General features: G+C 34.8%; 1 protein-coding gene across 21 annotated transcripts in view; it reads left to right on the forward strand.

The window, feature by feature from the left end:
• The window catches only part of SOX5 (SRY-box transcription factor 5), a 1,011,059-nt gene that overhangs the window by 807,442 nt on the left and 190,581 nt on the right, over positions 1–13,036 (forward strand). For all 21 annotated transcript variants that reach the window (XM_019452504.2, XM_019452503.2, XM_019452501.2 and 18 more), the window contains one exon: positions 1,651–1,719. In XM_019452504.2, coding sequence (XP_019308049.1) covers positions 1,651–1,719 — 69 coding nt within the window. The remainder of the gene's footprint in view (positions 1–1,650; positions 1,720–13,036) is intronic.

Genomic DNA, 13,036 nt, shown 5'->3' on the forward strand with positions numbered 1-13,036 from the left:
CTTTCCTGCTTTCTTCAGGGGAAAAAAATTGATTTTTAAAAACCCTGTTCCTAAGATAAAATGAAAGCACGTAAATAACTATAATTTGTACCAGTGCCGTTAAGGGAAATAAAAAGTTAATTGTGCAGCCAGGTAGACCCATGTTCCTCCTACAGTTTCTTTACTTTCATTCAGAGTAATGGACCCTGCAGGTGTCAAATTTTTCCTGAATTTTTAGCTTTGTGATACAGAGATTAAGGGACATACATTTATAATGAAAACAATCTTGATTATAACATGATGAGAGTAAGAAATAGAGCTTATTTATAAAAGAGTGATACTTTTTATGAAGTTAGAAGTTACATTCTCATGAGAAGGTTTCCTACCTGACAGCATGTAATAAAGTATTTAAAATTTTCTTCTCATCTATTCATTCATGCTTTCTTCATCAGTATTCCTTCTGTACCATGCTTTGCACAGTGAGTAAAATATACACGATTCCTCACCTCACTGTATTTATGGATTTCGACCTAGTTGACAGTACCATGTTAATTAAAACAAAAATAAGATAAAGATAAAATCATAGTATGTTATGTAGTATTAAGTAAATGTATAAGGTGTTACAAGAGTGAATAACAGGAGGTGATTGTGCTAGTCCCTGGCTTAGAAAACACTCAAAGATGACTGCATGGAGGGCTAAGTCCTGAGTTTAGTTTTGAACTTGTTGAATATGAAGTATTCTTGGGAATGCCATTGGAAAAATGGGTCTGAAGCTTAACACAAAGGTGTGGTCTAGAGAAACAAATTTGTAAACACTTGGCACCTGGGGGGAAGAATTGAGTCTAAAATTGAGCCATATACAACTATGGCATTGAATGGCTGGACAGGGCGATTGAAGGTAACTATGAAGAAACAGACTGAGGCAGGAGCAAACCCAGGGAAATGTGATGTCGTAGAAGTCAGGGAGGAAAGTTCAGATCGAGGGAGAAAACTTCAGTGTTGAATTTTGATGAAAGGCCAAAAAGCGAGGTCCAAAAGACACTTTAGAGTTTAAAAAATGACGTTAACCGTGACTTTACGAGGAATCTTTTTAGTGAGAGCAGAATCCTTAAGACTGGGAGCAGAAACCATAATGGAGTGCATTGAGGACTTCGCAGTTTAGGGGTTTGTGGGAGGTAGAAATGAGGGCAGTATTTATGAAAAAAAAAACCCAAAAAACAAAAACAAATACCAAAACCTCACGAAGGCATACAGCCTCTCCTAACACAATATTTTGTGCTACCCTGAACTCCCAGGTGAAAATAACCCCCTGTTGACGCGATACTTTCTTTTGTAGAAAAGAGCTAAAAAATGCCAGAGGCAGTACGCTCTTAATGTATTGCCTGGAAGGAAGAGGGATTTTTGACACTCTACCATTTCATACTGGATTCGATCACTGTCATAGTGTCCTAGGCCTCATTTGTTTTAGGCCAAAAGAAACTGTTCCAGAAGACTAAATACCTTGTTTGATCTTACTTAAGAGTGAATTGCTGGTACCGTGTAGAGGCACAGGCACATCTATTTTCATCATCTTAATCAGTGTCAAATCAAACTTTGAGAAACAGAACATTGGTAATTTCCCCCTGGGACAACAATATACTTTTAAATTTTTCATGTGCAATTTCTCCACAGATTGCAAGACAGCAGCAGCAGCTCCTGCAGCAACAACACAAAATCAATTTGCTTCAGCAACAGATCCAGGTCAGAAATCATAATTTCATACATACTTCCAATTAAATATATATATATATATATATATATATATATATATATATATATATATATATATATATTCTGTTTCTAATTTTTAGATCACCTTACTGGAGTGACCTCCAACACAAACATTATTTTTGGCTTAATTCATGCCGTGTTATCTCCTGTGCCATGAGAATCTTGCAAATGGTGGCCATCACAGGCCCTACTATGTCAGGAAGCTCCATTCTGAGCAAGCGGACAGTCATTTTCATCCTTTACCAAAAGGAAATTATTGCAGAGATATGTTAAAAAGATTTCATTTGCTCTATTCTTTAACATGCCCATCAGTGTTCTTAATGAATGACATGCAGGGGAGGCAAAGCAAAAAGGTATGGCAAGTTTGTTAGAGAGCAGTGGCAGAGAGTATGTTCTACCGTATGCTCAAGAGCCATACGCGATAGAGGTTGAGGTTAGGGAAGGTGATGAATTTCACCCTTCATGTTGCCTGGAGGAACCAAGAGCAAGGGCTCTATGTGCATATAGACATGTTCTATGCATATTTTGCTTATATGGAAACGTGTGATGGTGAGGAGCCATCCATGAAGAACAAGAAAGCAGCTATATTGCCAACAAAAAGAAAAAATAAGTTGTCAGAGATGTCCAGTCTTCACCACTTGCTAGCGGCATGAATTATGACAAAATTGTTTCCCTTTCTGAAAATTCCCTTTCTGAAAGCACCTATTTCATAGAGTATTTATGAGGATTTAATGGAGTTATGGGTGGAGCATTTCAGCATAGTATCAAGGCACACAGTAGGTCCTCAATACATACTTGCTATTACTAGCAAGAAAGGGAATCTGATTCATAGAGCTATGAATCCAACCCTATGTAACATTACCCTTTAGAAGCATATGTTAGAGAAGAGGAATTCATCACTCTCTTGGACTTCTATCTTGAGATGCCAACATATTAAGAAGAAGTTTATCATTCTTTTGAAGTTCTATTTTGAGAATCCAGCATATTTCTTTTATTAAGTTTAAATACCATAAGAGACAGAAGCATACATGTCTACATTAGTTCACTTTTGTATTTAATCACATTTAGACTTCATTGCCAACGAAGTTTAGCCCATTTTACCTAACTGGGTCAAGTACACTTCATTTCCCTGGATTATATAGCACAATCAGGGTTTACTCGTTCTTGGGGCACCTGAAATTTTAGTGAGCTAGTCACAGGTTGGTGAGACAGAGAAACATCAGTGAGATGATCCAGCCAGGATTCTTTGCTTTCCTTCACTGTAATGACAAGCAGCAAATCCTAATGTGATGTTACATATGTTCATATCTGGCAAGTGGTTATTCAGTGGTTTAAAACTGTTCATTGGACTTCCTGTTCAGTCTAAGTATGCTGTCTTTGAATATAGTTTTAGTTGATGATACCAGGTTAACTACATTTAATATGTTTTTAATTATTGAAAATCTAAAACAACAAAATGCTTATGGCAACTTCTCATTATCAATAAGCAATTCCATAATCAGCAGTATGGCCCTTTGCAAGTCACTCAGTTTCACTGTAATTTGAAGACACACTGGTGATTTTAAATTTTTGTAATTTTTGTAATACTGAGATAGTCCTTTGTTAAACAGAATTGCAAAAATATATCTAAACCAGTAGTATGAATACGTAGAAGGCTCATAAGCTATGTCACCTGACCATATAAGTTTAGCCAACACCTTCAGTAGTTCTTTTGGAGTCCTGCCACAGTTACGACCACTACGTTCAAATGTGGATTTTAAGCTCAGTCATAGTGGCCTGGTGTTGAAATGGATAGATTCCTTGCACCAGAGCACGGAGCACTACAATTTATAAGTCAGAGAATTTTTAAAATGAAGTTCCTTAACATTTACCTGCCCTAGAAATGATATGACTATGGAAACTGTATTCCAGAGAGCTAAAGCCAAGTTTAATGGCTTGCCCAAGATTACACAACCATTTACAGGTTGCACTAAGATCAGAAGCAAAGTTTTCTGACTACTCGTAGAAATTTTGCTGAATATGAGAATTTTAAAAGCTTAAAATTTCTATGATCAAACTGTTAAGTTGCTGGCCTCCACTAGTTCACAGAGTGAGAAAAAAACAAAACACCAATAGTCCCTAAAGGAATTAATGTCATACTAATAGTAATTTTAGGAAAACATTAAGAGATGTTGAGATACTGTATCTATTTATTTGTCCTCTTTCTAGTGTTAGCACAAATAAATGATACTGACAGAGTCAAAACCCATTAATCTATTATTTTTTTTTTAATCTTGGAAGTAGGGAATCTTTCAGGCAAAAAAAAAGGTACTGAGCAAGACTGATGATCTGAAAGGAATTCATTTTCACAGCTTCTAGTATATTCATTAACTAAAAGCATAGTTCTAAAGTATATTTTATAAATCATTGATTTGGGGAAATCTCACAAATACTTAACAATTATGAAAGTCACAATATATTTAGTCTAGTGAGAGATTGCTCAAACAGTTATGGGAAGGACTTCTGTAGTGACATGTGTAGAAATAGATGATTAAAAAAAAAAAAAAAGAAATAGATGATTAAAAATGTAGAACAGATACTTTTATTTGCTCGTATAAATCCTTACAATATTTCTCTTTCAGAATATTTTCTCTCCCTTTCTTCTTCTTCCCTCATCCCCCTTTCCTTAGCAGCATATAGCAGGAAGAAGAGTAAAAATCAAACCTGCTATAGTAGAAGGCAAATCAAAGTCATCAATATTATTACAAATTTATTTTTGTCAGTGCTCACATAATCAATGTTTACATAAGAATTTATAATAGATTACATTTACTTGATATCTGAAAGTACTTAGGTAGTATATTTTGAATTTGATCTACTTCCTTTTTCTTCTATACGGAGACTAAGACCTTATAGAAATAAACATACCTACTTACATTGTTCATCCTGATTGCATTTTCTTACGTGTTATGCCATTGTTGCTTTGGGCTTTAGAAAACAATGCATTCCAGTTCCTTTGTTGGTAGAATAGTGGACTGAAATGTTAGTAGACCACAATTAAGGCCACCTTTAAGCTTTCGGTTGCAATTATAAACATACAAGACATTAACTTGGCCCAAATGTTGGTAAAGGCCTGCAGTACATTAGATAGGTAGGCAGATCTGCTAGATGGATTAGATTGACAGGATAGAAGAGCAGGACAAATTTTCACCCTTGATGGCTATGTTAACTGACATGAGGATGATGTTCCCCAGCATTTCTTCATTTTACTGAGATCTCTTTAAAGGAGAGGTTAATTTAGACATTTTTATTCCATTTGAAGTATATGTCATTCAATTAAAAAATGTATGAACATGTTTATACTTGTCTGTGTATGCACAAACATTCATATATTGAAATGACCCAGGTTATCAAAATTTCTCTTGGCCTGTTATTTCTGTCTCTTCTTTCCAGATGAAAAGAGTGGTAGTAGGTTTTACTCTGTAGTTATTTATTCAAAGAGAAAATGCCATAAGAATTAGCAAATTCACCCATTTTATTCAATCACTTAGGATCAATTTTTATGAACTGTTTTTCTCTCTTTAAAAAGCAAACTTAACTCTACAATTGCCTGATTCTAATTGGATTGACAACTCAATCTACATTACTTCCTTATGAAGACTTTATAAGTTATAGTCTTCTAAGACTTTATGAGTTATAGTCTTCTAGGTCGATTCACATAACACATTAGGATAAAAGAAGAAACAAGAAAGCTCTCTGTTATTCTCTGCAACATCAAAAATCAGTTCATTCTACAAATAAAATCATGTCATAATACCAAAAATATCTTGTCTTCCCACAAGAACTTGTCTGTTTCTTTATGAGACTCTTAGTTTTAGGGACACTAAGAAACTTCTAGTCTGCTTTTTCTCCCATTCAGCAGTGTTTTCCTTTAATATTTTTGTTTACTGTCCTTAAAAAAATAGAATTTTTTGCATTCCTACTTACTGTAGATAGCTCACTCTTAATACACATTAATATGTGAGATAAAATTTATAGATATTTCAGAGAAAAATAACTTTAGATTTTTTTAAAGATAACCTTTTTTTTTCTTTTTCTCTCTTGCTTATGCTAAGTGCCCATCTTTTAGCAGTTTTATTTTCTGACTAATCTCTTTTCTTACATTAAATCAACCTGTTTCTAATAGGGACAGTTAGGTGGTTTATGTTTCCAATAATGATCCTAGACCAACGGTTAATCTTGACTTCATTCACTGCTACCAAAACCTTTTAAAGTAAATGAATGAGTGACCTCTACTCAGCTTCCATTAAGGCAACAAACTGAATGCCCCGGAGACTCAAGTTCCTTTTTATCTTGAAGCTTTGTATGGGACAGGATTTCTTTAGCTTTGGGAATGAGTGGGGGAAGCATGTCCTAGTTGAAAATTTTTTTAATCCTTTTTCAATAATACTCAATGGAATTTTATTTAGGCTCTTATTAGCCTCTAATAGGGTCAGTCCAACAACATGCTCTAGTAGGAAATCCACTTCAGATAATGGTAAGAGAAATTTTAAAGATGTGCTTCTTTTAAAATGCATATTTGTCATGATTCCCATACTGAAAGTTCAGTGTTTGAATTTTCTTAAGAGATTCCACATACCTGTTACCTTCTCCCTTTTGACAAACTTTTCCAACTGTTGTTCATTGTGTTCTTTTAGGGGCAAAGATTTGATATTTAATAATCTCCTTATTGTTTCTGATTCCTAAGGTATGCATTTGCAGGACTAGTAATAGATCTGGGTCACTGATTCTGTCTAGAGCTAAGAGTAGAGCAAAGGACAGATCTTTGTTCGTTTGTATTCTGGGCTGGTCAGTGTATATTCAATGGTATGTAAGGAAGAGCTTGGCTCTTTAGGTGGTATAGGACTACATTTAGCTGTGTGAAATATAACTTTAATTGTATTAAATGACTAAAAATGAAGATAGAGAGCAGAGTCTCTAGAATTAGACATACCTAAATTCAGTCTTCACATCTTCACACCTCATCTTCTGTGTGATGTTGGGAAAATTGCTTAGTCCCTCTGAGTTTCATTATTCCCATCTATTTAATGGGAATTGTAATAACCAAGTGATACTAGGTTAGTTCGAGGAATGGGATTATACCTGGGATGTAGTGAGCACAGAATGCTTAAAGTTTTTGCCTAAGTTATTAGGAGAGAAAAACTTGTTCCTTCTGTGTTTCTGATGATGAAAAATTCAATGAGTATTTCCAGCAAGAGGAGAATTTCTAGGAACAAAAGAGTATAGTCTACATGGCAGTGGCCACTGAAAACTGTTTAAGTTCAATGTTCCAACAATCCATATGATTTTAGAACTACAAGGGGTTTTTAGATAGCCTTTATTTAGACCTATCTCTCATTTTGACATTTGTAAACTGAAACCAAGTAAGGTTAGAAGATTTTCCCAATGTCACATAAGTTGTTACTTGTAGAAGAATGGCTGCATTCCAAGTCTCCCAAGTCTTGGCCCAGTTCATTTTTATTTTACTGATATTCTACCATTTAAGGCTTAATGGCCCAAAGTTTTCAAATGAGTTTTCTTTCCCTGGGAAATTATTCCCACAAAATAAAAATACAACTTGACTTATGTACAATTGAATGATTAGTTGCAGTCATGGGCTCAACCAATTTGTGATAAAGGTTTCATTTTATTGGAGCCAAAGTTCTCTGAGCTCATTAAGAGTTTTAGCAATTCTTGATAAATTATTATGCAGAAGAAAATCCATTGAAAAATTGTATTGAAAACATAATAACGTGAAAGGTGAAATAATAGTACCTGACTGACCTGCTGATTTATGATTTCTTTCTCTGAGTGTGGTAAGTTGGAAGCATTTTACCCCCTTCAACAAGACTCCACGCACATACATGAGCACAAAGAGATTGCAAAGTAACCTTGTCTCTTTAGGAGACTGGAAATGCCAAGAATAAACACCATGCAATTAAGGTAGCATTTCAACCTGAGAAGGAAATGCATTAACTCCTTGAGCTCTGACTCATGTTTTGCTGTAGGAAATAAAATAGACCACAACCGTACAGGATATAGTTTTTGGCTTTCAGATATACTGTAAAAGGAGAAAATATGGAGATACAAAGAAGTAGCTTTAAGGATGGTTTCCTGCTCTTCCTTGCACTTTCTGGAAGTAGAAGTTCCAATTTGAGAAGATAGGCGCCATCTCCTAGAGGAGCCGTGATGATAACTGCAGCTCTCTGTCCTACTCAGACAGAGCCACTTCAAAATATTTTAAGCATATTTTAATACATCTCCTGGCAATTACCTAATGATGGAATTTCAGCATAGTATTTCACTGTCTAGATAAATCTGTCTCTGTAGATAGAGATACAGATACATTGATATCTATATCTATATAGACTGATATCTATCTATCTATATAGTTTAATCTTTGCTGATGTAACACATGTCACATTGCTAAGAGTACAAGAGAGTAATGAAGGCAACTGTCCAGAGCCCAATCCTCTATATGCTCCTGTATTTACTGTGCCCAATCCTTTTACTCAGAAGGAGCCACTTTAGAATATTTTAAATTTTCATTTTTAATAACCTCTTAGTATTTTCTTCACTGTCTATAAAATATAATTATCATGCTGCTCCTGACTTATCAACTTTGAATATCATTAACTTGGAAATGAAGATTTGCTTAGGTTTTGTATCTCCATCCTGACAACCTCTCCTATTCCCCTCCCGCACCTTACCATGTCGTTATAAAAGTCATTTAAATTCTTCCAGCAGGTACTTTTAAGCTTTAAATAGTTTACTTACACCTCTTTTCTTTTCCAATCAACTATAAATAGTCTCTTTGCACTTGCCTTGTCAGATGAGGATGACATCTCTTTTCTCTTATTCCCAACTGCCAATTTCTGTTATCTGTATGTTTACTCTAAATATATATAATACATGTGTTTGTGTATGTATGTATACACACATACCTCTCACACTTTACCTATTGGTTAATCCTAAAAGTTAAAAATCAAAAAATGGTGTTTATATTTAAAATACAAGTCTATGTATTGTTTTCTGGATATAATAAAACAGATGCTACTATTTCCTTTCTGTGTAGCTCTGTGCTTTCCAGTTGCCTTTTCTTCCCCCTGCCCCTCATGTTACTCATGTTACTTGCCTTATAACTCTGTAAATACTCAAGAATAAATCAAATCTCTGAAACCCCGCTTTTCTGGATACCTGCTTCCTAGCCATCTGTCCTGCTTTCATTTAGATTGGTTGGTCCAGCCAACATTCTGGGACACCCATTTATGATTCTCCAGAGCTGGAATCACTGTTTCTTATTATGTCCTCCTGGTTTATCTCCATATTTTGCTCTGGAACCACATCAGGAAACTTCCTGATAGAAAAGGAACGGTGTGGGGATACTTAGGAACTAAAGTGTCTGGGGTAAAAATGTTCTAAATAATGTTCTGTTTAAGCTCTCTACTTGATTGATAGTTTGGCTGCAAATTGAATTCTAGGTTAGAAAAGATTTTCCTTATACTTCAAATCCATTGATCCATCATCTTCTAACATCTACAAGAAATGTGATGTTGATCTGACATTTTTTTGTGGATGGCAACCAATATTTCTCCTTTCTGAAAGCTTTTATGTCTTCTATTTACTGTGACATTTCACTGGAATGTATACAAATATTTTTCATTTATTACAAACAACATGAATCTTTTAGTCTAAAGAGTTGCATTCTTTTGCTCTAAAGAATTCTTTTTTTTTTCCTTTGCCCATTTTATCTCCTTATTTTTCTAATTCTTTCTGAATCTCCTGTGAGGCAGATATATTTTTTATGGATTGATCAATATATTTCTTATTGTCAATATTATTGCCTCTGTTTCTTGAGTCTTCTTTCTCAGAGATTGCCTGAAATTTATCTTCTAAACAGTTTAATTGCATCTTTGTTGGAGAAATTGCCTTTTTAATTTCCATAAGCTTGTTCTTTCTCCCTAATAATTCTTTTTTCAGTTTATCCTGTTCTTGTTTAATTCTGTTCTTGTCATTTCTTAATGAGTTGGAATTTGAGGACGCTTTTAAAAAGTTAAAGTCTCATTTCCTCAAATTTTCTTTTCCTCCATTTTTTATCTGCTTGTTTATTTGATGTTTCTCTTTCAGTTTAAAGTCCTACTTAAATTAAAAAAAAATAATTCAGATTTAAAAGAGATACAAGGAAAAGTTGATTGGGAGCTGTGACTATGAATGAGGTTTATCAACAGGTGGACACTGCTCTAGTGAGAACAGGAAGCTGGCCATACATCACAAGCATGGATACAAAAGTCTTTGTTTTAGGATTTCTCTTGAGGAAGTGTGATGTAGTTGGGGTAGAGGTGAACTGATGGAGCCACTTCCAAGTAATACTACAGTTTTCTTTTATTTTGAGAGAGAGAGAGAGAGAAAGAGAGGGGAAGAGGCAAAGGGAGGGGGAGAGAGAGAGCCTGACATGGGGACTGGTCTCATGAACTGTGAGACCATGACCTAAACTGCAATCAAGAGTCAGATGCTTAACTGACTGAGTCACCCAGGTGCCCCAAATACTACTGTTCTCAGTCCAGGCCTCACTCCTCTCTCTCATACCTGGAGTTTCAAATCCCAAAACATTCTGGTAGTTCTGAGCGCAAATTAAGCCTCATTTCCACTTAACTCCTTCCATGTATACTCTAGTTTGTTTCACCCACTTAACATTAATTAACATTCTATACTTACTTTTCATCTTCTGAAACTCTAGTCAAATTTACTGCCCGTGTATATCTCTTATTCTTTATTGCTTTATTTGGTACGGGTTTTTAAATTTTTTGTTTTTATCATTTTATTGGTGTCTCAGGAAAGAATAGAGATAAGTGCACATGGTCAATCTAACACTTTGGACTGGAAATCAGGACAGCATTTAAAATAATTCTTTATTTTGGGATGCCTGGGTGGCTCAGTCGGGTAGGCGTCCAACTTCAGCTCAGGTCATGATCTCACAGCTCATGAATTTGAGCCCCATGTCGGGGTCTGTGCTGACAGCTAAGAGCCTGGAACCCACTTTCAATTCTGTGTCTCCCTCTCTCTCTGCCCCTCCCCCATGCACTCTCTCTCTCTCTCTCTCTCTTTCTCTCTCTCTCCCTCAAAAAAAAAAAAGTTAAAAATTTAAACATTTGCTAAAGTTAAAAATTTGCAAAGTTAAAAATTTGCAAAGTTAAAAATGTGCTTTATTTTTAAATAGGAGAAAATATTTAAGACACACTAACCAATATCTGGGAATAAAGGAGTCCTTGTAAAGAGAATGAATTATTGTAGAAAGAAAAAGCTTGAGGCTCCAAAACCAAACTTCACTAAGATTTGTAAATGTAGAATATATTTTCTAGTTTCCTTAGTGGGAAGATAGTGGAGATGAGGAACATAGATATAGAGAGTATCACCATTCTTTTTCTCTTTTTGATAGATTTATCAAACAATATGAGTTTATATTTATGTAAATTTTAAACTATGACCCTGATATTTTAAACTTTTTAATAGCATTATTGAGACCCTCAATAATGTTAAAGTAACTCTGTATGATGACTATGCTGAAGTAATTTTGACAGCAGTTTTTAGAAGTTGTAATTCTGGTTCTGTAATTCACTCATCCTGATGTACACTTTTCACTAAAAACATAAATAATACTTTTCAGGGAAGGAGATTTTTTTCTTCTCTTTTGTGTGGAATCTCAAATAATCCTCCTTACTGTTTTTCTTTTTCTGTCTTACTTCTGTATCATTTCCATGTTTCTTCTTTCTCTGATCTTTTAGTATCATTTTGGAAGTGAAGCCTGGATTCATTTGATCCAGTATGGCCATTATGGAATCACTGAGACTGGCCCAGAAAACAGACTGACAACAGTCTTTCCCATGACTTTACATCCTTTTCCCAAACAACATTACCTGTGGAAAAAGTTGAGCACTGTTCTTCATTGAGGCTCTGTACTCCATATCTTATCATTTAACAAAACAGGGCCCATCAGGGCTTATATAAAACCATGGGACTGTAATTATCAAATAGTGGGAAACAAAATAAAACAAAGCAGGTTAATAGCAACAGATTTGGAAATATAGGCCAGAAGTCAATATGTTGGCCTAAAATGAATTGATTTTACTTTACCTTAGCTTACACATTTACTAGTGTGGTAAACTAAATGCTGTAGCAGGGAGTTGCTCACAAAGCCTTTAGAAAGAATTTCTGTCTCCCATCTTTGAAGAGAGTTGACAAATGGGAAGACAATTAGATGCCAATGAAATTAACGAGTGTTAACATAAAATTAATTGTTCTGTGAAGAGTAGTTACATCAGGAGTCAAGACATATATTCCAGTCATTCCTTGTACATGGCAAATTTCCTTTAGTTCTCAAGCCAGAGGGCTAATTTCTACACAAAAGCTAGTAAATTTTTATGTAACTTATAGTAAAAAAGAAACTGACTTTTTACTTTATTTGTATGTGTGTGTGTGTGTGTGTGTGTTTAGCTCTATTTTTCTTTAAAAAAGAAAGGCTAACAGTCAAATAAAATGGAAAGGAAGACAAATAGAATGTTAAGGTATCTTTATGATACTAGGATGACCCCTAGTTTTCTCTTCAAGGAGAAGCAAAAAGAGAAACTGGAATTGCTTCTTCATCAACAAGTATTCTAGAAGTGGTAAATTCTCAGTCATATGGCAACATTTGATAAAGTCATTACTCCCACTTTCTTGTAACACTCTTCATTTGGTCTCCAAAAGACCACAATCTGCTTAGAAACAAAAACAAAAACAAAAAAAAATTATTATTCTCCATCCTCAGTCTCATATGATAATTTCTTCCACATCCTTTAAAGGCTATCATGCTATAATTCTCCATCATCTGACTTACTTCCTAAACGAACTCATCTAATCAATGTGTGTACTGTTTTAACGATAATAAATTCAAAATTTATCTTCCCATCCTTGATCTCTCTCCTGGACCTCAGAGCCAAATATTCAACTGCCTACTCAGCCTATTTAAATACATAGCTAGTAGGCACCAAGTTTCACATTTTGAAAGCAGAACCTTTAATTATGTTTCCTAAACTCATTATTTCCCAGTTTATCCAACTATGAGTATAAGACCATATGCCTTGTTGCTGTCACCAAAACCTAGGAAGTATCCTTAAATCCTCTCATTCTTTAATACCTCATAAATAACCCATCAACATTGGTTTTTATCCTTAATCTATCAGTTGACCAACTTCACCTACCATTAGTCACCATCATTTCTCATTTAGCCTGA

The sequence above is a fragment of the Panthera pardus genome, unplaced genomic scaffold, assembly GCF_024362965.1.
Source record: "Panthera pardus isolate Hobbes unplaced genomic scaffold, ASM2436296v1 HiC_scaffold_6, whole genome shotgun sequence".
Taxonomy (NCBI): domain Eukaryota; kingdom Metazoa; phylum Chordata; class Mammalia; order Carnivora; family Felidae; genus Panthera; species Panthera pardus.